The sequence below is a fragment of the Apodemus sylvaticus genome, chromosome 2 (assembly GCF_947179515.1).
Source record: "Apodemus sylvaticus chromosome 2, mApoSyl1.1, whole genome shotgun sequence".
NCBI classification, from domain to species: domain Eukaryota; kingdom Metazoa; phylum Chordata; class Mammalia; order Rodentia; family Muridae; genus Apodemus; species Apodemus sylvaticus.
In genome coordinates this window covers 107831251-107857591 of record NC_067473.1, presented here as the reverse complement: position 1 = coordinate 107857591, position 26341 = coordinate 107831251, and the positions used below count along the sequence as shown (strand labels likewise).

At 37.9% G+C, this 26341-nt stretch overlaps 1 protein-coding gene across 5 annotated transcripts in view; it reads left to right on the top strand.

Annotated features, from left to right (window-relative positions):
• The first annotated feature begins 5218 nt into the window (after nucleotides 1–5218).
• Ctnna2 (catenin alpha 2) overlaps nucleotides 5219–26341 on the top strand; it is a 1018271-nt gene continuing 997148 nt past the window's right edge. For all 5 annotated transcript variants that reach the window (XM_052174030.1, XM_052174029.1, XM_052174028.1 and 2 more), the window contains exon 1: nucleotides 5219–5320. In XM_052174030.1, coding sequence (XP_052029990.1) covers nucleotides 5219–5320 — 102 coding nt within the window. The remainder of the gene's footprint in view (nucleotides 5321–26341) is intronic.

Below are 26341 nucleotides of genomic sequence, written 5' to 3'. Positions count from 1 at the left end.
AGTGGACCTGGGTTATATGAGAGTAGCTTACTTTGAGCCTGGAAGCCAGCCAATAATCAGCATTCCTTTGTGGTTTCTCCTTCAGGCTCTTGGCTTGAGTTTCTGATTTGGCTACCTTTGATGATGGACTATAATCACATAAAACATCGTCACAAAATGATATTTTTCACAGCAAAAGAAAAACAAAACAAGTACAGCTGCTTTATAGATACTGAATGTCACAGTAGGATAGTGTCATCAGCAGGATTCTGCCGTATTGACTGTGTCATTATCTAGATGCCCAGTTGTCAATCCCTGTTCTAATTTCTTGCAGTCATGTGCCACCAATGACACCCAGGTTCCACTTGCCCCAGATAAAGGCGTTGCAACACTAAATCACACTTACCAACTTATGGAAGCATGAATTTTTATGTGCATTGTGATTATTTTATTATGCATTTCTATAAAGAATACTTTGTAGAGGCCAGCAATGTCAGAAGGATGGGTGTGTCTGCTCAGTTCTTCTCTTCTATGTCTTCTTTTGTGTTCATTAGGAACTAAAAGCAGAGGTTAGTTGGTGAACTTAGAAGACTGTGGACATGATGCTCAAAATATACAGACATTTTTTTTTAAAAAAAGTTTCATGCAATTTCAACTGATCACAGGCTTTCTCTTTAAGTGTTTCAGTTCAAGGAGAGTAGATGTTGTATAAGGCAGTGGTACTCTGAATGGTAAGACAGATACATTTATTATAGAAAATAGCAGATTACCATTGTTATATCAACCCCTGATTTGAAGATGAAGAAAATTCTTGCCTTTGCCTGAGGCTCAGTAGCCAGCTCTTCTAGGTTGTTTTCAGAGGTAGTCTGCTGGAATCTCAAAGAGTAACATTATGGGCCCATCTCTGCCTCTACTTGCAAATATGGACATATGAAAAGTGGTAGGAAGATTGTGGGGTTCAGGCTTTCCTCCAATTTGTTTTAACTTTATAGTAAAGAGTCTAATCATCTTGGAAGTGCTGAAGATATTCTACAGAGAAACTTGCCCCTCCATTCAGCTACCAAACTAAGAGACAGTAGACCCCTTGGTACTGGAATTTTTCCAGTACCCATCCTGCTGGGAGAAGCAATGAGCTGAAACCTGGTGCCAGTCAGAGTTGGAACTTGCCTCCTGAAAGAGATTTCACACACTGTTGACAACTTGTCAAAAGAGCTTGTAGATGAGACTGGAGTCCAGACCGTGTTGATAGGCAGGACCCCAGTTTGAACAGACGTATTTAGCTGTGCATACTTCTTGCCCTCTTTCTAAAATCTAAATCTCATGGTAACAGACCACAGATAGACCTGAGGTAGAGATCACTTGTTCTTCACCACCTCACCCTCTTTTTCCGTATTGAGAATATCCCTGTTTTACACCTTCTCTAAAACCTGTGATTTAATTGGCATTTTGAGGACAGGTGGTTGCTTCCAGCTTGTTAGGACAGTGAGGAGTAGGTTTCAACTCTAACCACTCTAGCAATGACAGGAAACTTGGGAAAATCAGCATTCAAGTTTCCTTTTAACAAATCCATCACATGTAAACTTCTCTTTATTGTGACTGAATATGGCCTGTGTAGCAAAAGAATGATTGAGGTTTATGCCTAAGGGGATACATTGAGTGATTTGACAAGAACTTCTTTTATGTTTAGAAAAAGAATATTTCTGTGACCTTCAGGACTGGGCTGTGACTAACCCAGCTTCTTGGCTCTCAGAAAGCTTGGCATTCTGCTAAGAAGCTTTTCTATTTTCTATTTGAAGCCAGATCAGTGGATCTGAGGTGACTGTGCCAGCATTTTTGCTTCTCACCCCAGTGTTTTTTTTCCTGTGTGTTACTTTATGAAGTTATATATTGGAACACTTTAAAAAGACTCTCTGTGCCTCCCTTGATCTGCTCACTTATATAACTATCCTGCCCATCTCATTTCAACTTCATTTATAAATGAAATTCTCTAGTTTGTGTGGATCAGTGTGTGTATATGTGAGGGTTTGTGCATGTGTTCATATGTGTGTGTGCACATGCATGTGGAGGCTAGAGAACAACTTTACCTGTCATTTATCTCAGGTGAGGTCCATACTAGATATATGTGTGTATATATATACATAAATACATACATATACATATATACATACACATATATAAAGGATATATATATATATATATACACACACACATGTATATGTGTGTGCATGTGTATAAAATCTATGTGCCATTCTTATGCAAAGGTTTGTGCAGCTGCATTTGTTCATATGTACTGCACATGTGCACGATCCCATGGAGGTTTGGGGGCAGCAGATTCCTGGGAAGTAGAGTGTAAGGCTGTTGTAGGATGCTTGATGTAGGGACTGGGAACGGAATCTTGTTCCTCTGTAAGAGCAGTAAACAGTCAATCTCTGAGCCATCTCTCTACCTCATCATACACCTTGTTTACTTCTTGAGTCAGGGTCTCTCACCGACCTTTGTCTATCAGTGTCTGGACTTCTGCCTCAGTCTGTAAGGTGGTCCAGACAATGATGGACGAAGGCCTGTGGGACCACACCTTGACCTGGACTGCCTAGATGCAGATATCCCTGATCCTCTGCCCATTATCCTCTTTGTTCCTCTTTATGACATGGCCAAGTTGATCATGCCACCTTTTTCAGTTCTGCTTTTTACCATTAACTTGAATGCTTGATTGGCTTCTTGAGGACAGATGACTGAACTTGGATTCTTGTGGCACAGGCTATGATACCAAGTTTGGTAACAATATCACTGCAAGAAAAACCTTTCAAAACATATGCAGGAAGCTTCTGGCATCCTTACCCCCTTCTATAGCAGGAGAAGTCCCATGCCCAGCTGTAGAATTCCTTGCCTGTCAGCACTGCCTGTAGCAGTTGCTAGTGTGAATGGGGAAATTGTAAAGTGCCTGTAGGTTTCTGAGCACCAGTAGCATGTGAGTGCCAACTATTGTTGTTGTAAAGGCACCCAATTCTAAATCTGTGTACTTGGATTGCTGTGCTTGGTTTCTTTAGAACATGGCATTTGGAGAGATAAAAAATGCCAGCATGGTGTGGTTTTTCCCTTTTCTTATTTTCCTGAGCAAATTGGTCAGGTCTTTTTACTGAATGATTATCTAGCTCTAGGATGTAGGAGGGAGGACTGGTGAAGAAGTGTTTTGTCATAGCACCTATTGTGGTAGACCTTCTTTGCCTTGTTAATTTGAGTAGGAATAATCATCTGTATTGATTTATAAGGATGGAATTTGGTGGTGACATTGATTCCAAAGAAGAGAGCAGCCGCGAACAATTTGATTTATGATGGTTTTTAAGACAAATAATTCATATTCAGTTTTTACAATCTAAGGTCGCCTGCCTGGTGTTTAAATGTCAGAACTTATTCAACAATCTCTTGATGAGTAGCATATCCCAGATGGAATGTATAATTTATTTTTTGAGGGCAGAGTCATATTCGGTTTTGACCTATTTGAAATTAATGAGGCTACCTACCTCTGTATTAGTTGTTCTTAGGTGAGACCAATAGACTTCTTAGAAACTCATGCTGTGGGATATGTAATATTGCCAAGTAACTTGATTCAGAAGTTAGCTGGTAATATTTAGCCATGAGTACCATGTTTACAAGATATTCTTCCTATTTAAGTGATGGAAACTATTACCCCAAGGTGTGTGATACTCTAAGGCTTGAGTTAACAAGAAAACAGCCAAGTGGTCTTGCAATGCCCTGGGGACATGCATCTGATGATCATAAGGAATATACTTTGATTCACAGTTTTTCTTTGTATGTCTTTCCACTGACTATAATGTTACTTTCTCAATTATCCAAGTTCTATTTGTATTCCTGAGAACATTTGTCACACCAAGACATAATTGTTCTCTGATTTAGCTATCTTCAGTTTTATAGCATAAGTTCCATGAGGTCAAGATCCAAGCCTTTGTCTGTAGATAGCAAAGGAGTACATGTTAAACACTGAATGAATGGATGAATGAATGAATGAATGAAATGTTTCTTTATTATCAGGGTCCTAAAATTTCTTGAATGTGAGTTTGAGAGGGTCACTGAAATACATTTTTTGGTGTAAGGAGTTGGTTAGGGGAGTTATTCATGCCTTGGACTGACAGACATACACAATAACATGGCAGAGGCTCTGAAGAAGGTTGAGGCCCCAGCACCAGAGACAGGCAGAATGGTAGATGCTTTGAAGAAGAGGGTCATAACCCATGTTTCAGAAGCAAGGACCTTTTCTCATATCTCCCTAAGAATGAAGGTTTTTCATAAGACTGAAGCCAGGCTCCCTGAATTCCAAGCAGCAAGCAGGGAATAGGTGAGAAATAGGATTTTTAATGATTAACATTTCATTTTATGTCATCTTATGGTCTAAGGTGCAGTAAACCTCTTTGTCACCATGATGCCCTGGAAAGAAGGAATCTTTACTGAAAACTTGTGCCTATCAGATAAGATCCCTTGGACATGTCTCTGGAGTATTTTCTTGATTATTATTTTTTTTAATAGATGGGAGGAAGTCTATTCCATGGTAGCTGTTGGTTGCCCTTGTCAGGTAGGTGATCTTGGCTATATAATAAACCTAGTGAAGAATAAAGCAGGAGAAAGCCAGTAAGCTGTAGTTTCTTCTTCAAGGTGATATCTAACATTCCTTCCTCTACTTCTCTTGATGATGGGCAATATAACATGCATATAACATGTTATATAAATATTAAAAGTCAATAGTTTGACTGAAATAAACATGTTCCTTCTCAAGTTGTCTTTGGTTGTTGCATGTAGCCTCAGCAACAGAAGGCACGCTAGAACACCACATGAAATATTTAACACCTGGAAGCATTTTATCTAGAGACTCACAAACATGTCTAGAGCAGGCCATCCACCAGAGTCTGTAAGTAAATGTCTGTTGCAGATATTGTGACTTGAGCCATATTCAGGTTTGAGCTCTAACATTATATTCCTACAAGTACTGTCTGTAGTGTCCTGATCTATACTAGAATGCTAAGGGACCTTCCAAAATATCTCAGGTCCAAGAACTTCACAACAGTACTGGCTCAGGTTTTCCCATCTCTGGCTTGTCAGGGTTAGACCGAAAGCAGTCTTTACACGTCTTCTAGGTTTGTGTGATGAACTCCTTTTGCACTTCATGGTTGTGGCATTTGTCCTTGAGCATTCTTTCTAATGGATGCCATATGTTCCTGCAGGGAGCATGACTTCGGCAACTTCACCTATCATTTTAAAATGGGATCCCAAAAGTTTGGAAATCCGGACACTCACGGTGGAAAGACTGTTGGAGCCACTTGTGACACAGGTAAGGGGATTTTTACTACTTATGTTTTGTTGTTGTTGCTGTTGTTGCTGTGTTGTTTTTATTGGTGAGTTCCATGATCCTCTCAAAACTGTTGAAATTTATAAAGAGGATACACCTTGCCATCATGCAGAATACTAAGTACATATCATTTCTTCAAGTGAGGACTGTCTCATTGCCTTCTATGTCTTAAAGGAGCTTTTAGCCACACTTCATATGATTTTTTTTAAGCTGGTGACATAACAAAAGAGGAGGCCCTTGGTGAAGGGAGCCCTCACTTGCAACAGTGGTTTCAGTGTATAAATGAATGATTTCTCAATCACTTTCAGATGTAAATGCATAGGTCAGAAAAACTATTGACTGTTCCCTAGCAGTGAAAATTCATTTCATTATTTTCCTCTCAGTTTACTAAGGCAAACTCTGTCTTGTTAGACTGGACACTTGCTCTATTTTTGTGTTAACACATTTCCATGAGGTGACTGTCAAGAGCACAGAATGTCATCAGGATTTTAAGTGTTAAGAATTAATGTTTAGTGTCTCATGAATAACGTCCTTTGCAATCTGAACCCTTAAGTTCCTGGAATATGAAAATGTGAACTTTTATGGTGCATTTGTAGAGATTCATTATGCCACATGAAGCTTGAGGCTATTTTTATTGGTTTGTGCTGTGTGCTTTAACAAATTACCATCAAGTTAATGGCTTCAAGCAACATAGATTTATTGTTTGATGGTTTTAGAGGTCAAAAATTCTAAAGTCAAGGCACAGGCAGGGCTGCATTCTTACTGGATACTTGAGCAGAAAACCATGTCCTTGCTTTTTTTAGCTCCTGGAACCCTCTTGACTTCTGTGACCTCTTCCTGTATATTTGACATCAGCAATATAGAATCTGCACATTTCATTCCCTTGTCTCTGCTATATTCATGTACCCTCTCTGATATTGATCCTCTTAGGACTCTGTTATATTGAGCCTACTTGAATATACTAGAAAATTACCTACATCTTTGTATCCTTAACGAAATTGCATCTTTAAAAGCCTTTTGCTATTTAAGAGAGCATGATTAGAGTTTCCATCAATAGAAGGTAGCTGTTTTGAGGGGACTGCGGGTTATCATTCATCATGACACAGGGTAGCTTCTGGGTACTCACCATGTACAAAAAACATTTTCATTAAGTCCCCATGTTTCTGAAAATCTCAACCATCATAGCTTCAATTGCATTTTAAAGTCTCACCAATTTAATTGCCTTTAAAGTCTCCAAACTCATGTGAGTCTTTTAGGGATAAGTCCATCAAAGTTTCTGTTTACCTGTGAAAGGATGATGTATGGTCTTCTGAAATTAATTAATAAGAGAGGCAGGCAATCTCAGTTACATACATTCCAACTCTAAAAAAATGAGGAAGTACAAGAAAACTTTGCCAGCCTGAAGATTATAGCTTCCAGTGAACAAGTGCCTCTGGATTCCAAGGCCTGTGAACAACCCTCTGGGGCTTGAGAGTCTCCTGTTGAGTAATAGGTTTTTTTTTTTTCATGGAGCACTGGCCATAAATGCTCATGTACATATATGGCCTGAGTTTCTGCAGGTCAAATATGAGGGATGCAGTCATCCCTTTAAGTTCTGCCCTTTAACTAGAAGTTTTTAACCTTTTCAAGAATGTCATGGTTTCCCATGTATACCTTTGATAACATATTCTGTTGAATAATCTGTTCCAGAAAGTCTTTCTTAAATATTCCCATGTCCAGACACTTCTGATGCAATGGTCAAGGAAACTCCATGCCTCAGGTGTAGGTTCCAACACCCTTTATTGACTTGATACTTTGAACTGTGTATTCATATAAGGTACCAGCAAAAGACCTTCAGGTTATGCAATAGGTTGCCTCGCTTTTAAATTAGGAACAGTTTTGGAATGGAGCTGATAAACAGTAACCCTTCAGGAAAGATGTCTATTAGGAGAAACTCTGAGACTTCAATTGAAGTTTATTAGTTTGAAACTCTATTTGAGCCTTGAGTTGAGAGAGTTGAGAATGTATTAGAAAGAAACAATAATACATTAAAAACCACTTAACAGGATATTAAAGGGAAAGGACTTACCTTTAAAATCTGAAGGGGGGGTCTTCAGAATGAAATTAGTCATGGTGGCTCATACTTTTATTATTTTTTTATGTTCACCAAGAAAGCATTTTATTGCCTTTAAATCCTAATACATAAATACTTCTGAAATCACTGTAATATTCAAACACAGGTGCTCAGGAGTAAAACATTAAGATTAAATGACAGTTTCCTCAGGGCAGACATTATAACATTTATGAACAAAACTAAGGTCAATGGGGAAATATGACCTCAAGAAGTAGTTAGCACTTAGTACAGAGACCTTTCAATAGTATGAGAGAGAGAAGAAGAACAGATGAGCAGCAAGGTAATATAAAAATCATTATTTTAAAAAATTAAGTGAACCACTTTGAACAAGTACATAAATTTTCACTATGTGGTTGTTGGTATTTATGCCAATACCTCTTTGTGGGGGCTTTGCACATATTCTTCTTAATTGCAGAGTAATTGCAAAGCAAAATACTATACCTCTTGATGGAGTCTAACTCCTTTTCAGTACCAATTCACTGCCCTTGGCATGATTGTTTGATAGACTAGCTCACTTACCAATATGGCAAAAACTTTGTTAGTATTTACACAGCAATAAAATCCTTAACAATCATGTCAATTCTATTTACTGTGTATGTATGGCTTCAGCATTAAAAGCATCATGTTTCCTAGCAGAGGAGTGATATTTCTGTCAGTCTCAGAGAAGTACTACATGACTACAAAGTAAATTTCCCATTCATATTCTCTTACAATTAATATTTGCATGATGCTTTACAGTTTACAAAGAGTTGTTCTTATACATGTTGCTCCCTATTTTTTCTTAATCCCAGGATATTCCATAAAACTTCTGTTAGGTGTTTTTGTATCTTGTTTGTTTGTATTGCTACCACTGTAACTTTCAAGTGGCAAGTCATGTATTCAACGAAAAACAACCTTTCAAGGACCTCTAAGCACTGAATTGCAACACTCCGTTTCATTCCCTAATTTATAAGTGGTTAAGTTAAATATACAATTCTTGCCATGGGTTCCAGTCTTCGAAACTTGAAGTCAGTAAGAAGTATCACCTCCAAAATGATACAATAGAACTAATAGGAAAAAAATTCAGTCTGAAATGTTTCATTTTACTGGTTTTCATTCAAAAGTGGCCCCTTGGAAAAGTAATTGTTCTAAAAGAAAAATTTTTATTGATATATATTTTATTTATATTTCAAATGATTTCCCCTTATCTGGGTCCCCACTCCCCGCAAGTCCCATAAGCCCTCTTCCCTCCCCCTGTTCCTCCATCTACCCCTTCCCACTTCCCTGTTCCGGAATTCCCCTATACTCTTGCACTGAGTCTTTCTAGAACCAGAGGCAACTCCTCCATTCTTTTTGGATATCATTTAATTTGTGGATTATGTCTTAGGTATTCAAAGTTTCTAGGCGAATATCCACTTATCAGTGAGTGCATACCATGATTGATCTTTTGAGACTGGGTTACCTCACTTAGTATGAGGTTCTCCAGCTCCATCCATTTGTTTAAGAATTTCATGAATTCATTGTTTCTAATGGCTGACTAGTACTCCATTGTGTAAATATACCACATTTTTTGTATCCATTCCTCCATTGAGGGACACCTGGGTTCTTTCCAGCTTCTGGCTACTACAAATAGGGCTGCTATGAACATAGTGGAGCATGTGTCCTTATTGCATGCTGAAGAATCCTCTGGATATATGCCCAGGAGTGGTATAAAAGGGTCCTCAGGAAGTGTCATGCCCAGTTTCCTGAGGAACCACCAGACTGATTTCCAAAGTGGTTGCACCATCTTGCAATCCCACCAGCAGTGGAGGAGTGTTCCTTTTTCTTCACATCCACGCCAACACCTGCTGTCTCCTGAGTTTTTGACCTTAGCCATTCTGCCTGGTGTGAGGTGAAATCTCAGGGTTGTTTTGATTTGCATTTCCATAATGATTAATGATGTTGAACATTTCTTAAGGTTTTTCTCAGCTCTCCAAAGTTCTTCATGTGAAAATTCTTTGTTTAGTTCCACTTTTTAATGGGGTTATTTGGTTCTCTGCATTCTAGTTTCTTGATTTCTTTGTATATATTAGATATTAGCCCTCTGTCAGATTTAGGGCTGGTGAAGATCCTTTCCCAGTCTGTTGGTTGACGTTTTGTCCTTTTGACAGTGTCCTTTACCTTACAGAATCTTTGTAGTTTTATGAGGTCCCATTTGTCAATTCTTGATCTTAGAGCATAAGCTATTGGTGTTCTATTCAGGAACTTTTCCCCTGTGCCCATGTCCTCCAGGGTCTTCCCCAGTTTCTTTTCGATTAGTTTCAGTATGTCAGGTTTTATGTGGAGGTCCTTGATCCATTTGTAGTTGAGCTTAGTACAAGGAGATAAGAATGGGTTGATTCGCATTCTTCTGCATGCTGACCTCCAATTGAACCAGTACCATTTGTTGAAAAGACTATCTTTTTTCCACTGAATGCTTTCAGCTCCTTTGTCGAAGATCAAGTGACCATAGGTGTGTTGGTTCATTTCTGGGTCTTCAATCCTATTCCATTGATCTGCTTGCCTGATATTGTACCAATACCATGCAGTTTTTATCACTATTGCTCTGTAGTAAAGTTTATAGTATAGGATACTGAATCCCCCTGAAGTTCTTTTACTGTTGAGAATAATTTTAGCTCTCCTGGGTTTTTTGTTATTCCAGATGAATTTGAGAATTGCTCTTTCTAGCTCTATGAAGTACTGGGTTGGGATTTTTATGGGAATAGCATTTGGATACGTTCTCTGTGCCCTTTGGTTAGTTTGGCTAAGGGTTTATCTATCTTGTTGATTTTTTCAAAGAACCAGCTTTTGGTTTTGTTAATTCTTTGTATGGTTCTCTTGGTTTCTACTTGATTGATTTCAGCCCTGAGTTTGATGATTTCCTGTCTTCTTCTCCTCTTGGGTGAATTAGCTTCTTCTTGTTCCAGGGCTTTCAGTTGTTCTGTTAATCTTCTAGTGTATGATCTCTTGAATTTCTTTTTGGAGGCACTCAAAGCTATGAGTTTTCCTCTTAGCACTGCTTTCATTGTGTCCCATAGATTTTTGTATGTTGTGCCTTTATTTTCATTAAATTCTAAGAAATCTTTGATTTCTTTCTTTATTTCTTCCTTGACCAAGGTATCATTGAGTAGAGTATTGTTCAGTTTCCATGTGTATGTGGGATTTCTGTTGTTTTTACTGTTATTAAAGACCACTTTTACTCCATAGTGATGTGATAGGAGGCATGGGATTACTTCAATCTTCTTATATTTGTTGAGGTCTGTCTTATGACCAACTATATGATCTATTTTGGAGAAGGTACCATGAGGTGCTGAGAAAAAGGTATATTCTTTTGCTTTGCGATGAAAAGTTCTATATATGTCTGTTAACTCCAATTGGTCCAAAGCTTCAATTAGTTTCACTGTCTCCCTGTTTAGTTTCTGTTTTCCTGATCGGTCCATTGATGAGAGTGGAGTGTTGAAGTCACCCACAATTATTGTGTTAGGTGCAATGTGTACTTTGAGCTTTAGTAAAGTTTCTTTTATGAATGAGGGCACCCTTGTATTTGGGGCATAGATGTTCAGGATTGAGAGAGTTCTTCTTGTTGGATTTTTCCTTTTACCAACAAGTAGTGACCTTCTATGTCTCTTTTGATGACATTAGGTTGAAAGTCAATTTTATCTGAAATTAAAATGGCAACTCTGGCTTGTTTCCTGGGACCATTTGCTAGTAGAATTGTCTTCCAGCCTTTTACTCTAAGGTAGTTTTTGTCTTTGACACTGAGGTGTGTTCCCTGTATGCAGCAAAATGTAGGGTCCTGTTTCTGTAACCAGTCTGTTAGTCTATGTCCTTTTATTGGGGAATTGAGTCCATTGATGTTAAGAGATATCAAGGAGTAGTGGTTATTGCTTCCTATCATTTTTGATTTTAATTTTATACTTGTGTGGTTATCTTCTTTGGGTTTGATGAAAGAAGCTTAATATCCTGCTTTTTCCAGGGTATAGTTTCCCTCAATGTAATGGTGTTTTCCCCCTATTATCCTTTGTAGGGCTGGGTTTGCAGAAAGATATTGTGTAAATTTGGTATTGTCATGGAATATCTTGGTTTCTCCATCTATAGTAATTGAGAGTTTCACTGGGTATAGTAGTCTTGGCTGGCATTTGTGTTCTCTTAGAGTCTGCATGAGCTCCGCCCAGGATCTTCTAGCTTTCATGGTCTCTGGAGAGAAATATGGTGTAATTCTAATCCTTTATATGTTACTTGTCCTTTTTCTCTTACTGCCCTAAGTATTCTTTCTTTGTTTAGTACATTTGGGGTTTTGATTATTATGTGACGGGAGATATTTCTGTTCTGGTCCAGTCTGTTTGGAGTTCTGTAGGCTTCTTGTATATTCATGGGCATCTCTCTCTTTATGTTAGGGAAGTTTTCTTCCATAATTTTGTTGAAGATATTTGCTGGCCCTTCAAGTTGTAAATCTTCACTCTCATCAATGCCTATAATCCTTAGATTTGGCTTTCTCATTGTGTCCTGGATTTCCTGGATGTTTTGGGTTACAAGCTTTTAGCATTTTGCATTTTCTTTAACTGTTGAGTCCATGGTTTCTATGGTATCTTCGGCATCTGAGATTCTTTCTTCTATCTCTTGTATTCTGTTGTTGATATTTGTGTCTATGGTCCCTGATTTCTTCCCAAGGTTTTCTATCTCCAAAGTTGTCTCCCTTTGTGCTTTCTTAGTTGTTTCTACTTCTGTTTTTAGATCCTGGAAGATTTTGCTCAGTTCTGTCATTTGCTTGTTTTTGTTTTCCTCTAATTCTTTAAGAGATTTTTATGTTTCCTCTTTCATGACTTCTGCCTGTTGATCAAAGTTCTCCTGTATTTCTTTAAGTGATTTTTGTATTTCCTCCTTATTGGCTTTTGTATTCTCCTGAATTTCTTTCAATGATTTTTGTGTTTCTCTTGTAAGGGCTTCTAATTTTTGATCCATTTTCTCCTGAATTTCTTTAAGTATGTCCTTCATGTGTTCCTTTACCAGCATCATGACCAGTGATTTTAAATCCAAATCTTGTTTTTCTGGTGTGTTGAGGTATCCCGGACTTGCTATTGTTGGAGAATTGGGTTCAGATGCTGCCATAATGCCTTGGTTTCTGTTAGGAATGTTCCTACGTTTGCCTTTAGCCATCTAGTTCTCCCAGGTGTTAGATGGTATTATTGTCACTGGCTGGAGCTTCAACCTACTGTGGATCTTTAAGGTTATCTCTGCAACACTGGATGACTGGGTTTCCTCTGGCACAGATTACTGATATGCTGCCTTCCTCTTTTGTGCCTTTGGAGCCCTTCTCAGTCTTGCCTCAAGCAATGTTATACTTAGGTTGTCAAGGTCAACCAGGTGTTCTCTGTCTGCTCTATTATGGAGCAAAGATGTTGTGGTGGGGATCACTCCCTCTGTTGATTCTCACATAGGACACAGGTCCCACGATGGACTGGTTTGCAGATGAACTGCCTATGTGCTCAGTTCCTGAGTGCAGGCAGGACCCTGGCGGTTTGCACCCCCCAGAGATCTAAAGCTCAGGGTGATACAGTACCTAGTGATCCTTTTCTGTCCTGGCAGGCAGTGAGTATGGCCAGGGGGGCTTCCCTCCTTCCGCAGCTCCTTCTACTTTTAATATTTAAACTCAGAAGACAGAGGCAGACCTGATGAGTTCCAGGTCAACCAGGGTACATTATAAGATGGTGACTCAAAAAAGGGGTTGGAGGGTGGAAGGTTGGAAGATTTCCTTAAAGTGAGAGTTTCCAAAAGAAGGGGCCTTCAGGGAAATCCTTCAACAAAGGATCTGTCTCATATTTGTAAGTTGTTTGGTGCTATTGGGACGTTCTATATCATGTGAGTTAGTCTTCGTTAACCTATTTGGAAAAGAACATCAGTTAGAATCTTAAAGTTGGACCTGAAACCTCAAAGCGGAACAGCTTCTGAATCTAGCTACCAGGCAGGGTCTGGGGACTTGGTGGGTATCTTCTGGTGGTGGGATCTCCCCTCCTAGGTGACCACAGTTTTAAAGATAAACAGCAATTCATCATCTTCCAGCAACTTTTCCAGAAAGTAACTATTTTAATTTGGGCCTCTTTTGCAATCTTTGAAGGCAGAGAACTTTCCAAATTATCATTTTCTGTTTCTTTTCTTTTTTAACCATAATAACTCATCCTTGTCTTTACCTGTTTTCTCTCACATAATAACCAATAAAATAACCAATCCGGGGACATGAAGCAATCCCTTCAGGGCTTTGCAAAGAACGTCTTTAGTTGAATATCTATGTTCATCACTGCTCTTCTTTCCACAGAGTTGAAGGAATCAATTCAGCATAAGTTTCTGTTACTCTCCAGCAAAGAGAGAAAGTTTTCCTGTCTTCTTCTTTCCAACACTACGGTCCTTGGTCCTTACTCATTTCATTCCATCCCCCTGCTAATGTCTCTTTCGATGATCAGATTTCTGACAGTCTTTTTGAGATACTCTTTGCCCCATGTCTTGGTTTTCTCAGCAATTACCAGTGGAGGTTTTAGGAGATATACTTAAAAGCAATCAAAGAAAAACAAAATAAAACCTACAGAAACCATCGAGTAAGGAAAACAATGGTTAAAATATTACGTTCATTCATTGTGGTGAGGTGAAGAGGTCAGTGGGCAATTCCCTTCTGGAGTCAAGGGATAGAACTTAGATCATCAGACTTGGTGGAAAGCACCTTTACCTGATGAACCATCTCTCTGGTCCAAGAAGATTGATTATTTTTATTATCATTATTATTTTATCATCATCATTACTATTAATGCTTCTTTCATGTGTTTTGTTCCTTTAATCAATCTTGAGGGCTACTAATAAAGCACCATTTTGTAAAGACAGAGAGTGTATCACTTTCCAGTTTCTGCTGCCATGATTTACCAATCTTGTAACTTGAAGACTCTAGACATGTAACTTTACAGTTATGAAAAAGGATTTAGCTATGCAACTGACTATAATACATGTAAAATACCTCCAATGTCTATGTGCTTTAACTTGCATACTATAGTGTGATAACATTCAGTGTGATGACATCTCTTGTGCATGTTGTTGTTAACCTGTAAATTTTTACATGCTGGCATGGAAAGAATCTCTTACAGCCCTTGAATGAACTCTTACTGATCCATGTGATGTGATCTCTGCTTCTTGGAACTCTTGGGAAAGATAAAAGGGAGATAATAAAATATTCAATATGAATTCCATAACTGACATTTAAAAGAAAATGTGGAACAGAGAAAAATTGGACCACAATACCAGTGTATCAAATGCATGAACACAACTTCATGAATAAAATACTGTTCACAGCAGAAGTGAATGCCCAGGGGAAGCCTGTTATTGCTTCACACTTTCTGGAAAGATTTGATACTGGGTGAAACAACACAGAAAGTAGAGGTTGATGTGTCTAATCAAATTCCTTCCCTTACTAAGAAAAAATGACATTAGGAATTCACTATTAATAAAAATTAAATTTTCTAGTATAACTTTAAATAATATTAATTAAGATATGTATGAAGGTTATAGATTTGTCTGATAACATTGGCATTGATAGATTATTTTTTAAGAAATTTATCACTATTAAAATCCTGAAATTCGAAGAAAGAATTCATCCTCCATTGTTAGTAAGCTAATGATGTCATTCCATGGAATGTCAAAGGTCATTCCATTAAAACAGGATAGCATTTACTGGAATGCTGGTCTTCATTTCTTTATATCAATAATACTAAATGCCTGATACATGACACAAACTGGTGTTTAAAAAGTGCAATAAGTTCTTCTAAATTGTCCTGACAGGCAAGAAATCTCGGAAGGGTTTCTCTTTGTCCACTGTCATGTCATTTTGAGGATTATGCACTGGTCCCTACCTATGAAGTTACACAGAGGGGGATTCAACAGTTGACTTTGACTTATGCTATTAGGAAGCTAAGTGATTAGAGATATATGGACTTTAAAATCATCATAATCTGTTTTACATGTTTAGAGAAAGTTTGTAATTTTATGCCTCTCCTGTAGAAATTTGTGCCTCAAATCGACCATCCCTTCTTGATTCCCAAGAGTGCTTACTTCCCTTAGTTACAATGAGAGAAATGGAAGATTCATTTTAAACTCAGGGGCTGATGAAACACATCTGATTCCAGAATTAAAAGCAGCATTCATAAAGCAAGTCCTTCTAAGAACAAATCCATGTCTCCCATTCCCCCTTTTCCCTACACCATATTATGTTTTCTTAACAATTACCACTGTTTAATAATTTATGTATAAATTGACCAAAACAATGGTAATATAAGAAGAGGACACATTGTTCCCTGCACTGGATCCTTTTCTATTTATCTTAATAATATCATTCCTGACTTATTTATGAGATTCACCTATTAATATATTTGAGTACATTCTATTGCAACACTACAGTGTTGAAGCAGCTGTACATATACATTCCTGTCAAAGAAGTAAACACAGGAAAGATAAGAGAGGTAAGAACATCATATGACGGGGGATCTTTCTGTATGTTTTTCTGATCCTGTTTCCAGGTATTTCATCTGTTTTATTACTAAGTTCTATTTTCACTTTTGGAAGGTGTTTTCTTTTCCTTAAATGCTAGTTTTCCACTTTTAAGTTGAATTAAGTGTACCTATGCCAGAACCATATAAAATTTGATAAAGATTTTTGATGATTATGTAACTTTTCTTCTTTAAAATATGTGTGCATAAATATAGATTAATTGAATGACTTGAATATATATCCTGGTCATGATTTGGGGACTTATCTCTATCACTTATATTAAATTTAACTGAATGGCTATTTAATATTTCTAGTGGCTTACAAATAGTCTCATCTCTTAATGTCAACAGTTCTCAAGTTTCTAGGTTAACCAATAAATGGCATATATCTCAGATGGTTCTATTGAAATGCTTCTTTGCATTAAGGTCACAGGAACGATTGTGAAGCAGTGATTAATGGACACTTTCCAGATACCAATTTAATTGATGACTATGTAATCTAGAGTCAGATTAATTTCTGTTTGGGCCTTAGGCTCAATATTTTAATGTCTGCCACCAGATGGGAGTGATGTTCTTTCAGTTTATATGTCCAGCTGTGTTGGCCATGTTTTGAAATTTGATTAATACATAAAGCTTCTTTAAACACACGCACACACACACACACACATACACGCATGCATGCACGCACTCCCCCCTCCACATATCATATCATGAGAAATTTCAAAGTGACACTTAAGCTATTAAAGGCATAAGAATGCAATGCATATATATATATATATATATATATATATATATATATATATGGCTACTAGCATTTTTTGCAAAATAAATCTAAGTTGTAACCTAGCTAAAAATCAGCATTAATTACATTGAGGATATTTTTCAGAGACAAAAAAAAATCATTGTACATGAGAAAATATGTTAGTGTAATCCTAGCTTAGTTGTTTGTTTTATGCACACATACCACACTGGAAAACAATAGGAGCTATCTATCTCCTTACTGTTAGAGACAGCTGCTTTCAATCACAGATATCCAGAGCACTGTGGTGTAATTTTACTGTGCTTGGCATACATTTACCCTCTGTTAACTGGCACCATCTGCCCATGCCTTCCCTACAAAAGCGAGACTCAATCAGTAAGCCATTATCATGATTTGAGACTACAAACTAACTCTCTTGGTGATGAAATTACTGAATTCTCTTATATCAGAATATTTATTTGAAATAATGTCTGGAATAAATATCCATTATATTTTATAATAAAAAATAATAGCCTTACCCCTAGCCAAGAAGTACTGCTTAAAGAGAAAGAGAGAGAGAGAGAGAAGAGAGACGAGAGAGAGAGAGAGAGAGAGAGACAGAGAGAGAGAGAGAGAGAAGAGAGAGGATTAGAATAAATTAATGAGGCTCTTACAGGGGTGGGCCTTGTAAATGCTTATCCAATTCAAAGCAGTCAACCTGAAATCATGAACTCAAGGAGATCTATCTATCTATCTATCTATCTATCTATCTATCTACCTACCTATCTAACTATCTCTCTCTCTCTCTCTATCTATCTTCTTTCTAGCTATCAATTTTTGCATCCTTATACATTCACACATATTAACATATGTTATAATAATAACCAAGGAAAAGGATGCTGTCAGTCTGATAATGGGGTCATGGAAGGGATTTGAGGGAAGGAACATTTTAGGCACTGGAGGAGAGAAAGAAAATGAGGAAAGTGATGCAATTATATCTTAATTTTAAAATGGAAGTAATTAAAAAGTAAATAAACAATCTCCAATGATGACGTGATGTGAACATGCTTAATTAATATACCACTTTACTGAGTAATTCCTGTTCTTTAATTTTGGATGATATTTTGGATTTTCCCCTGTGTTTTCCTAAAGATCAACTTATTTAATTCTGATCTCCCACCTGCATCCTCTCTCTGTCTCTCTCTCTGTCTCTCTGTCTTTCTCTCTCTCCTCCCCATCTCTCTTTCTCGTGTGTGTGTGTGTGTGTGTGTGTGTGTGTGTGTGTGTTGTGTGTGTTGGGGTGGGAGGTATGTGTGCCTGAAAATATTATTTACTTCCTCTAACTTAGTTGGTCATGCTTGTACAAGCACTTTATCAGCTGAACCATTTCCCTGCTTCTTGATCCTAATTTCTTTTACAAGTGAAGCCCTCATAGGGGCTGGCTCAAGTTCCCAATTCCCAATTAAGTGTCGTGATTCAGTTTTATTAGAGTCTGAACTTACAAGGAATTCCTCCCCTCCATAAATGTGCAGTTAATCACAGCTAATCACAGGCTCTGAAAAGGGAAAAAGACACCCGTGCTTCACCAGTTCCATGACATTCTAGGGCTTTCTAGGAGTTTTTAGTTATTTCATTTTCTAATGTAGTAAAGTAAATATCATATTTGATTTGGTAGTTGAGTAAAGCATGACTGTAAAAGAAGACTTTTAAAAGAAACTTAAAATTGGGCTAAACTAAGTTGTACTAAACCGTGGGCTGAGAAGACTTATATGTAGAATGTGCCAAATACAGAGAAGGACCAGCAGGAATACAGAAAAGGGTGGGGTTGGACTTCAAGGCTGAGACGGAGGTAAAGGAGGAGCGAAGATAAAACACATCCAACAATAAAGGGGTAACACCAAGAGCGAGGCTGTTCCTCATTGGTGGAGATCTTGCTTTGGAAGATGAGCTACCTTCTCTGGCCTATGTCTCTTGATTCTGGTAAAAGCCTGCAGTTGACTGACATGGATCCATTTTATAAACAATTTCTTCAACCTGCAAATAAACACATTAAATTGAGAAATATGCTCTTTATTCAGTATGTATGACTATCTCTTGTTTTTTGTTCAAAAATTCATTCTGCTTAATAATAAAATCAAACTGTTAAAATGATTTTCCCTCATGTTCTTTTTTTTTTTTTAAATCTGAGTACTTCAGTGAATATTTTCAATGGGAAAAGTAAAATTTTAAATTAACTTTATAAATGAAAATCCTGTCAAAGAAAAATAAGATTTGAATGTGTTTGAAACAAGACCATTAATGAAGTTTTATGTGAGCTAATTAACTAATTTCCAGGAACAAATTATGGGAAGGCAGCAATCAAAATTACTGTGATGCACGTGGTAGAGAAACCTTACCTGAACTAGAAACAAAAAAGAAGAAGAAAAAAAAAAAAAAGAACCATCCCTAGAAGCAAAGGATTACCAATGGAGTGATGATATTGCGTTCACTCAGAACTAGCAAACTAATTAAAGCTTGTCAAGTGTTTGTGCTGAAGGAGCAGGACATGTCAGCAAAGCCTCTTCTACATATCTCCCATGCTGCTGTTGAAAGTGTAAACTGTAAAGTTTGCTTTCACATAATTCAAGAAAGACAGGCAGTAAAAGCACTGGGAAAATCCAACACATTCCTGGAAAATAAACCTCTTGACAGGTGACGCTGATATCCCAGTTTGGTGGGTTCTCTTTATTTTTAAAGATTTAGTTTTATTTATTCATTTGTAAGTATGGGTGTGTGTATGGATGTGTGTCTGTGTGTCACCTGTACACACAGTTGCCAACAGAAGCCAGAAGAAGGTGCCAGATCCTCTAACGCTGGCATCACAGGTGGCTGGAGCTCTCTGATATGAGTGTTGGGAACAAAAGCCAGGCCCAATGGAAAAGTAGCAAGCCCTCGCTGGCCTCCAAGCCACTGAGCATGCCTGGTGGGACTCTTCATGGGTTTCTGATCTATACCTGATGCTAAGTTTCCTTCTTTGATTCTCTGTCTACACATTTTACATTCTTAATGTCTGGAGCTTCATCCTGGTAACCCTTTCCTTCTTCCTTCATTTTCTTTCCTGTGCGGTCTATTCACCCCTGTGGTTTTCATTATAGCAAGTATGCTAACAGCAGAGCTCGATTTCAGCCCATCAAAAAGCAGCTCACCAGAGGTAAGCCCTGCTCTCGACCACCTTTCTGAAACCATTCTGTCTTTCATCAATACTAGTCATCCAGATTCTCTCTTGCGGGGTTCAGAACTATCATCAACAGGTTCTTCTCCCTTGCCTGTCTCTGCACAGGATGCAGACTTAGTACTGAAAACAAGAAACAACTTTGTCATCTCCATACACTATTTAAGAAATTGCAATTGTTTTTTTCTCAGGATAAAGTGAAACCTGACTGAATACTGACTGAATACATCCTGATTTGAGAGTTGTGCTCATCTCTTAGTGACTTGGCTCAAGCCTGAGGCCATCGGTCAGTGACTCAGACCCTGTAGACTGTTCCATCTCTATGCTATCATTTCTTTGAATCATCCTCATATCTGTCAGCAAGTTTGTACTGTTCCCTGATGTCACTGAGGCTGAGAACTTTTCCTCTCATTTTCTCTTTTGTTTCTCTCTCTTTTTTTGTCCCTTTTTCCACTCCTCTGTGTGCCCTCCTCTTCTTTTGTTCCTTCAGGCTCACCATTGCATTCTTTCAAAGCATTCCCTCCCATCTGTGCTTGTCTTACTGAGTGGCTTCTACACTGGATGAACAAATTCTTGAGGACGGGGACTGCATGAGTTCAATCCGCATATTCATCTCCACTGCCATCCACATAGAGAGTTACGGGTGAATGTTTACTGAAGGATTAAATAAAACCTCCTTTTAAAATAATGTTTTTAAAGATACATCTTCCTCATTCTTCCAGAATTAGCGAGTCATGGAAAGTAACCGCATATTGAGGCACATGTTTCATGAAGAAACTGACAGGTTTAATAATGATTTGTTGTGTGATTTTTAAAGGTAAAAACACTAACTTTTAAATAAAGATATGAATGTTTAAATACCTAATAACCAAAATGAGTAATAATGGGGTGACTTTTATCTACATAATAAAATGTATAATATATACATTTTATGTATTATGTAAAATATATAAATATGTGTGTGTGTATGTTTTTATACATACAATATTTATGTGCCTATGCAAACAGGTTGATGAATCTTTTCAGAATTCCTATACTTAATCTATATTTTCTTTACAAAGTTAGGCTTTCTTGTTATTATATTTAAAAGCAAGTTTCCTGGGACTGGAGAGGTGGCTCAATCATCAACAGCACTAGTTGCTTTTTAGAGGACCATGTTTAGCTCCTAGGACCCGCACATGCCTCACAACCATTCGTAATTTGAATCCCAAGAGATCTTATTCACTATTCTGATCTGTGAAGGCCACAGGCCCCATAGCAGCGCAACTCTATACATACAGGCTAAATACTCATACACATAAAGTACAAAATTTTGTATTTTTAAAAATTCAGAAGGAAGTTTCCTCCTTCACAATAACTGTTCAAAGGTATTATAGGCTATTAATGTTGATGTATAAAGTGATCTTCATTAAAGTTTACTAAAATATTATGAACCTTCCTTTTATTAAATTGCCACTCAAGTGCTGGTTCTGTACACAATTATTTTCCATGCCTTTCCCCTGTATGTTATGTGTGCACATGTGGTATGCATGTTCGTTATGTTGGTGTGCATTCGCATGGCTATACATGCATGTGGAGGTTTGAGGCTGATGTCAAGTTATCCTTGTTCACTTACCCAGCTTAGTAATGAGGCAGCCTCTCAGTCAACTATCGGGCTGATGTGGTTAATGTTTCTAGCTAGCTCACTCTAGAGAGCTGGCATTATAGACAAGCTGCCATACACACCTGACATTTACGTGGGTTCTGTGGACCCAGACTCAGGCCCACAAGCTTGCAGCACAAGTCTTGCCCACCGAGAGATATCCCCTTCTCTCTCTTTCCATTTCTGAGCAGCTTGGCAGAGTAACCACACAAATCCTACACTCTCTATCTCCTGGCCATGGCTGCCAGATCTGCAAATATAAATTCAGGATAGCTAAGTAAAGTTGAATTTTCAGCAACCAACAAAACCCTGTCTAGCAGAATTACGCCATATTTGAGATATCCAGGCTTACTAAAACAACAACAAAAAACAAAAAAAAAAAGTTTTATTATTATGCTGACTCTAAATGACAGTTTATTTGTTGCTAGTTTGTAAATTCTAGATATGTTTAATTTTGTAGCTAAAATGACAATTTTCAGCAGTGCTGGAGAGATGAGATATCAGTGCTATTTTTCCAAGGTTGATTTTTTTGTTTTTTGTTTTTGTTGTTGTTGTTGTTGTTTGTTTTTCTGGAGATACAGCACAATGCTAAAGCACTTGCCTGTCTTTCAGAAAGTTGTGTGCATGAAAAATTAGTAAAGTAAAATTTGACCATTTTAAATTAAGTTCAAACTCTTTTCTAATTTCTTTCCTTAACCTGAACGGTCTCCTTGCTTAAGATTTCAATAATGGTTGCAAGTCTCAATAAAAAGAACGTTCAATGAAGAACTCAGCGGTGTCTCTGTTCACCTGTTCATGGGAATGCTGTCCTGCTTGCTGCTCTGGCTGCTGCCTCTGTGTCCTTCTGGAATATCACCGTCATGAGTCACTGTCTCCAGCTTTTAAATTGTTTAAAAAGATTTATTCACTTTTATCTTATGGCGTAGTATTTTGTCCACATATGTGTACATGAGTCACATGTGAGTCACATGTGTGCTTGGTATGTGTGGAGTCCTGAAGAGGGCATTAGATTCATTGGAACTGGAGTTAGGGTGGTTCAGAGTTTACTATCAGGGCAGCGGGAATCAAACCTAGGTGTCTACAAGAACAGCCAAGTGCTCTTAAGTGCTCAACCGTCTGTCCACCCAAAATTTAGGTTTTGGGACACAGCATTCCCCATACTCACCTGTTATCTTGTGCTTTCTTTGTCTGGTATCATTCTATGTCATGTAAATCCTAGCATGTGTATGCATGTGCAGGCCCATGTGCTCACTGTGCGTGTAACTCACGAGGCTATACATTCCATTCTCTTTCATTTCTTCTTTTTATTTAAAAGTAATTTTATTATTTTTTATTTATGTGTCTGCATATATGTCTATGTGGACCAGTGGAAGCCAGAAGAATTTCAGTCTCTTCTCACTACCTCTTTTCAGAAGAGTTACAGGTAGTCATAGCTGTTTGATGTGAATCCTAGGAATGACCTTATATTCCCTGGAAGAGAAGCAAGGACTGTTAACCTCTGAGCCATCTCTCTAGTCTCACCTCTTTGTCTTGGCATGGCATGAATGAATGACTTTAGGAGTTTCTAATGAATGGAAGAATGAGCATTTGGCTGACACAGAAACTGTCTCTGAAAACGGAGAAATCTCCACGTCCTGCTCCCCCTGAGCTCTCTCACCACTGAGGCAAGACCACAAGCGCTGCACAGTTGGCCTCTGAAACAACCCCCTTGGAATGACTTCACAGATCATACAACCTATTAGAAATTTATTTTAAAACAGTGCTAAGCTTATGAAGATGTCAGCTTTATCAGCCACAACTGTTTTGTAGGATCCCAGAACGGCTGCTGCTGTTACTATGTTATCTCTTCCGCTCTGAATAATAACAGGAAAGGCAGAGAATAAGGTGGTTTGTTTTCCAATGGTCTCCTATGGTGTCCTGGTTAGTTACAAAAAGGAAAAAAAAACATAAATGCTTGAATATGATGCTATTACAAAATATAGCTATTATTTCAAGTGCATGGTGTGGTGCCTGTGGTAATGGCTGAGATGGTAATTTCATCCTAAAGTGTAGTTTTTCAATGGCTTATTTAACACGAACTTCCAATTTACACTGTTGACTGAAACTTTTCAAGCTTGTTTTCATGCCCTGGGGGAGTTTCATAAAGAGATGAGATAGAAATCTCTTTAGCTGTCTTATTGAAGCATTGCAAATATACAACACTCTCCCAACTATTAAAATTTGGGAATATTCCGGTGACATGTACATTTTTAAATGCTTTCCAACGCTTTATCTTTCACCTAGGCAAATTTTTCAGAAAAGACAGGCTGAGCAATCTAACACACTCTTCAGACACTGAAAAGAGTTAAACACAAAGTGTTACAATTTTAATCATGATAAATGTTTTTCTTTAATTCAGTGTGGCTTCTATCAGATCGCTTTATAGGAGGCTATTAAAGGAAGGCTAATTTCAAGTCTCTTCCTTTGCTAAACACTTCTCTGCATCCACATTCAGGCAGCTAATAGGCACTGCCTTTCATTCCTGTGTCCCTGAGCTCTTGTGCGTGCTCTTTTGAGTTCTTTCTGCTTACTCCAGTCACATTTAGCTTTTCCTTACTTGCTTGCATTCCCAATCTGTTATTGTTTTCGTCTGATTGATGGAATTATCACTGATGAGAATGTGATAGATGTTTCCACTCTCCTGGTTAGATTTTTCAAGCCAGGGTCCTTTCGGAACAGAGAATCTCAATTGAGAAAATGTCTCTATCTGTCCTGCCAGTAGGCAAGTCTGTGAGGCATTCTCCTAATCATAGATGGGGGTGGCCTTCCATGAGCAGGAGGTCTTCAGTTCAATAACGTGAAATACTGAGCAAGCCATGAGGAGCAAGCCTGTTAGTAACACTCCTCCATGGACTCGCTTCAGTTCCTGTCTCCAGGTTCCATCCTTGAGTTCTTCATGGTGGACTGTAAGCTTTAAGAAGAACACATCTATCCTGATGCAGATTTTGATCATGGTGTTTATCAGTGCAATGGAAGGCAAATTATGAAAGACTTAAAAAAATTGATTTCCCTTAGTATGGATGTTTTTTATCTTCCTTAAATTTTTAAAATTCCTAAGTTTGGAAGACTAAGTGGTGCTCACTTAATTCTATCATTCTATATGTGCTTCCAATGGACTGAAAGTGGTTATATGCAGCCAAGAGAGAAAGGAAGTGCAATGTAATATGAGGAAGGTGGAAGACATGGTTTTCTTGTTCTGGATTCAGAGCAGTGATTTCAAGGCTGTCTTTTTTCCTGTGATCCCCAGTGGCTTTGTAGGCCTCACTATTTTTGTTTTTTTCAGTTTTGTTTGCACAGTGATCATATATTTATATATATAAATTGGTGCAAATGCATGTGTGTGTGTGTGTGTGTGTGTGTTGTGTGTTTATTGGTGTATGCTATTGCACAGAAACCCAAGATATCAAGAATCATCTTTGATCACTCTTTCCCCATGTTCATAGAGACAAATATTTAAAAGTCACAATGTATATAAGTGTTCCAGTTAACCTTAACTGTCAATCTGTTAAAACCTAGAAGCACTGGCAAAGAGTCAGTCACAATGGAGTAATTGTCTGTGCCAGGTTGTCTTGTGGGCAAGGCTGTGAAGACTGTTGATTGTCCCAATTAATATAGACAGATCCAGCCCAGTGCAGTCTCTGCTGTCTGCTGCACAGCTGATGTAAGTATAGAGACGGCTGTATAAGTAAGCCACCTAACCACGAGCCAGTTAGCCACCCAGCCTGGACCTTTCCTCTGTTGTTTCTGCTCGAGTTTCTCCTCTGATTTCTCTTGATGATAGAGTGTCACAGGGAATATAAACCAGGTAAGCCCCATTCTTCTCAGAAGATGCTTTTGACCAAAATGTTTTATCACCGCAATAGGATAAACCTGGAATGGGACCCTACCATGTCTTTGCTAGAAAGACAAGACCTAGATTCTTCCTATGTATGTTGTGTGGCACCAAGGATATATGAAGAGGACTTTTTAGTTGTTTTTTTTTATTATTGTTGTTGTTGTTTGGATTTTTAAGATTTATTTTATGTATATCAGTATACTGTCACTGTCTTCAGACACACCAGAAGAGGGCATCAGATCCCATCACAGATGATTGCAAGTCACCATGTGAATGCTGGAAATTGAACCCAGGACCTCTGGGGTAGTAGTCAATGCTCTTAACCACTGAGCCATTTCTCCAGCCCATTAAGAGGTATTTAAATTTATCTTAAGTGATATTATTCCACCAAGGTAAGACTTTAATGGTGGTTACTTTGTATGAATGTATGGAAAGTCTAGGGAAAGAGAAGGTACCAAATTACTGTTTTCTCATTCATTTCTCTCTTCTAGCCAGTCATCATCATTTAACAAGCCAAGTGTCTTCAACTGACTTACTTCCTCAATTAAACTGTACAAATTCTGTTCTTTTTCATGTGGTGCTTTGAGTATTGTAGAGAAGCAAAACCACCAAGATTAAAACTTTGAAATAGTTTTCAATTGCATTTGTGAAAATCTTTCTGGAAGTATCCTTAGCTCACATGAATGTGGGGCAGTTGCATATTTAAGGTGGGTCAGGGTGAAGATCATAACTCCTATGTAAGGCCTGAACTCACCATGAAGATTTACAATGGTTGTATATACATCATAATGATCTATACATATTTTCGGACATGGAGGAAAGAGCTGAGACCTTATTTCTGTATCATTTTCTTTTAAAAATAATTTAAAAAAGGAATTTAAACAAGTAGTTTGTAGAAAAGACAA